The sequence below is a fragment of the Raphanus sativus genome, chromosome 5 (genome assembly GCF_000801105.2).
Source record: "Raphanus sativus cultivar WK10039 chromosome 5, ASM80110v3, whole genome shotgun sequence".
Lineage (NCBI taxonomy): Eukaryota > Viridiplantae > Streptophyta > Magnoliopsida > Brassicales > Brassicaceae > Raphanus > Raphanus sativus.
The window spans coordinates 13,942,751-13,944,842 of record NC_079515.1 but is presented as its reverse complement, the minus strand read 5'-3'; the positions used below and the strand labels follow the sequence as shown (position 1 = coordinate 13,944,842).

Sequence of the window (2,092 nt, the reverse complement as noted above, 5' to 3'; positions counted from 1 at the left end):
AACTGGAAAATTTTCCTCTTGGTGTAATTGCTAAACTAGCTAAACGCAAAAGCGTGTGGTCTGGTAGAACCGTACACTATCTACTATGTAGACAGTTGTGAGTACGTAAGAATGAGATATGGAGTCTCGTTGTTGATGAACCTATCAGGTTTGGCTTACGAGGATTTGGAGAGATAACTGGGTTAAACACAGATCCAATGCGACCGAAAAGTATTGAACCTGACCAATACAAAGAGTTTTGGGAGGATTTGAAGGTGATGCTTTTGGATGGGACCCAAGTTAGATGAACTGAAGACATCATTAGAGGTCTGTCCATCTTGGGATTTTGTAAAGTGGAAATGGTTAAGGCTGTTACTTCTTCAAACCATGGGACTCTATGCTTTGCATCATAATTCTAGGATAACATTTGAAAGTGCAAAAAGAATATTCGACGATGAAGCCATGATGTCGTATCCATGGGGTCGAATTTCATATGAAGTTTTTGTTGACTCTATTAAAATGTTGGATCCACAAGGAAGGACATACACCATAAACGGCATGAATGACGTTTTATTGATTTGGGCGTATGAATCTGTCATTTTTTTCGGAGAGCGGTTTGGGAGAGCGTTCAACAATGAAGACAACAATGAAGACATTCTGCTTTTGCGATGGGGTGGAAAGCGTACACGTGTTAGTTTCCAACGTTTATTCTCTGAGGAGATCAGAGAGCACGGCCGGGTAAGTTTAACGCTGAGTTGAGTTTATTTAGTAGATGGCTGAGTTATGAATTATGATAGTTTGATGGCTGATTATGAGTTATTATAGTTTGATGTTTGAGTTATGAGTTATTTGGTGACTAAGTTATGAGTTATTTGGTGGCTGAGTTATGAGTAATTTGATGGCTGAGTTATGTGTTTCTGTTGCAGATGCGTGTTAGGAATATGGTTATGAAGGAATCAGTTGAAGAGATGTTTCCTCAATGGCTGGGTGAAGCTGACGACCCACTACTCGTTAATTTTATATCCGACATACATACTAGTAGATTTGTTAGAGGTTTTTGGGAAGTGAAGGGTCACGAGGAGAAGAAAAGAATGAAGGGTGGACTTTCGTCAGAAGCTGAGTCACCCACTAAGAAGCAGAAGAAAGTTAAGAAACAGAAGAAAGTGAACACTTGTGAAGGTGAAGCTGTTGCAACGGCAAAAAGATTCTAGTGAGAAGGAAGGTAGGGAATATCTTTCGAACAATGAGGCGCTGAGGAGTATAATGAGTAAATTTCCAGATATTTTGATCAATATGAAGATTGATTTAATACGATTGACTCGCGGTTAAACGCCTTCGATTCCAACTTTGGTCAGTTAGCCCAGAAGACTGTTGATGATATAGTGAATGAGCGTCTGAAAGTTCTGGGGATAGGTCAAAACTTCATTGGTAACAACACTCACGAGAATTCTTTATCCTCACCACAGAATGTACCACAGACTATAAAGCAGAAGTCCATTAATAATCCACTAGCAACGGTATATAAGACCCCTACTGGTAAAGATCTAGAGGCGAAAAATTCTTTGGCGGAGGAGATTGCTAATGCAAATGCCAAAGTTTTAAGGGTTAAATTGAATTTTAAAATGAAGCTGCTAAGACTTCACAGGTGAAAAAGAGTCTGGTTGAAGTTTTTTATGAGGCTGATACAAAAGATACTGATGCATAAAAAGATGAGGCTGATGCAAAAGAGGTTGCTGCGAAGAAGGTTGCTGCGAAGAAGGTCGTTGCAGCTCCTGCTAAACCTGATCATCTTTATTTCCTTGGTATTTCTCCTACTAAGGATGTTAAGGTACCTAAGCGTCCAAGTTATGGACGCGGCTGCAAGGTCAATCTAAAACAAAAAGATGAGGATGTGTTAACTCAGAAGGCAGAGGCTGCTTTAAAGAAGAAGGAAGCGGCTGAGTTAAAGAAAAAGGAAGTGGTTGAGTTAAAAAAGCAAACAGCCGCTGCTAAGAAAAAACAGGCCGAGTTAAAGAAGCAAGAAGCCGCTGCTAAGAAGAAGGCGGTTGCGTCAAAGAAGCAAAAGGTGGGTGAGATAAAAAGGAGGGCTTTACTATACCACGTGCCAATGTAA

The 2,092-nt window shown here is 40.2% G+C and overlaps 1 protein-coding gene across 1 annotated transcript; it reads left to right on the top strand.

The window, feature by feature from the left end:
• The first annotated feature begins 366 nt into the window (after positions 1 to 366).
• Positions 367 to 2,092, top strand: LOC108858281 (uncharacterized). Its single transcript, XM_018632233.1, has 4 exons — positions 367 to 717; positions 906 to 1,175; positions 1,335 to 1,515; positions 1,689 to 2,092. Exons 1-4 carry the CDS (start codon positions 367 to 369, stop codon positions 2,090 to 2,092), a joined length of 1,206 nt encoding a protein of 401 aa, XP_018487735.1.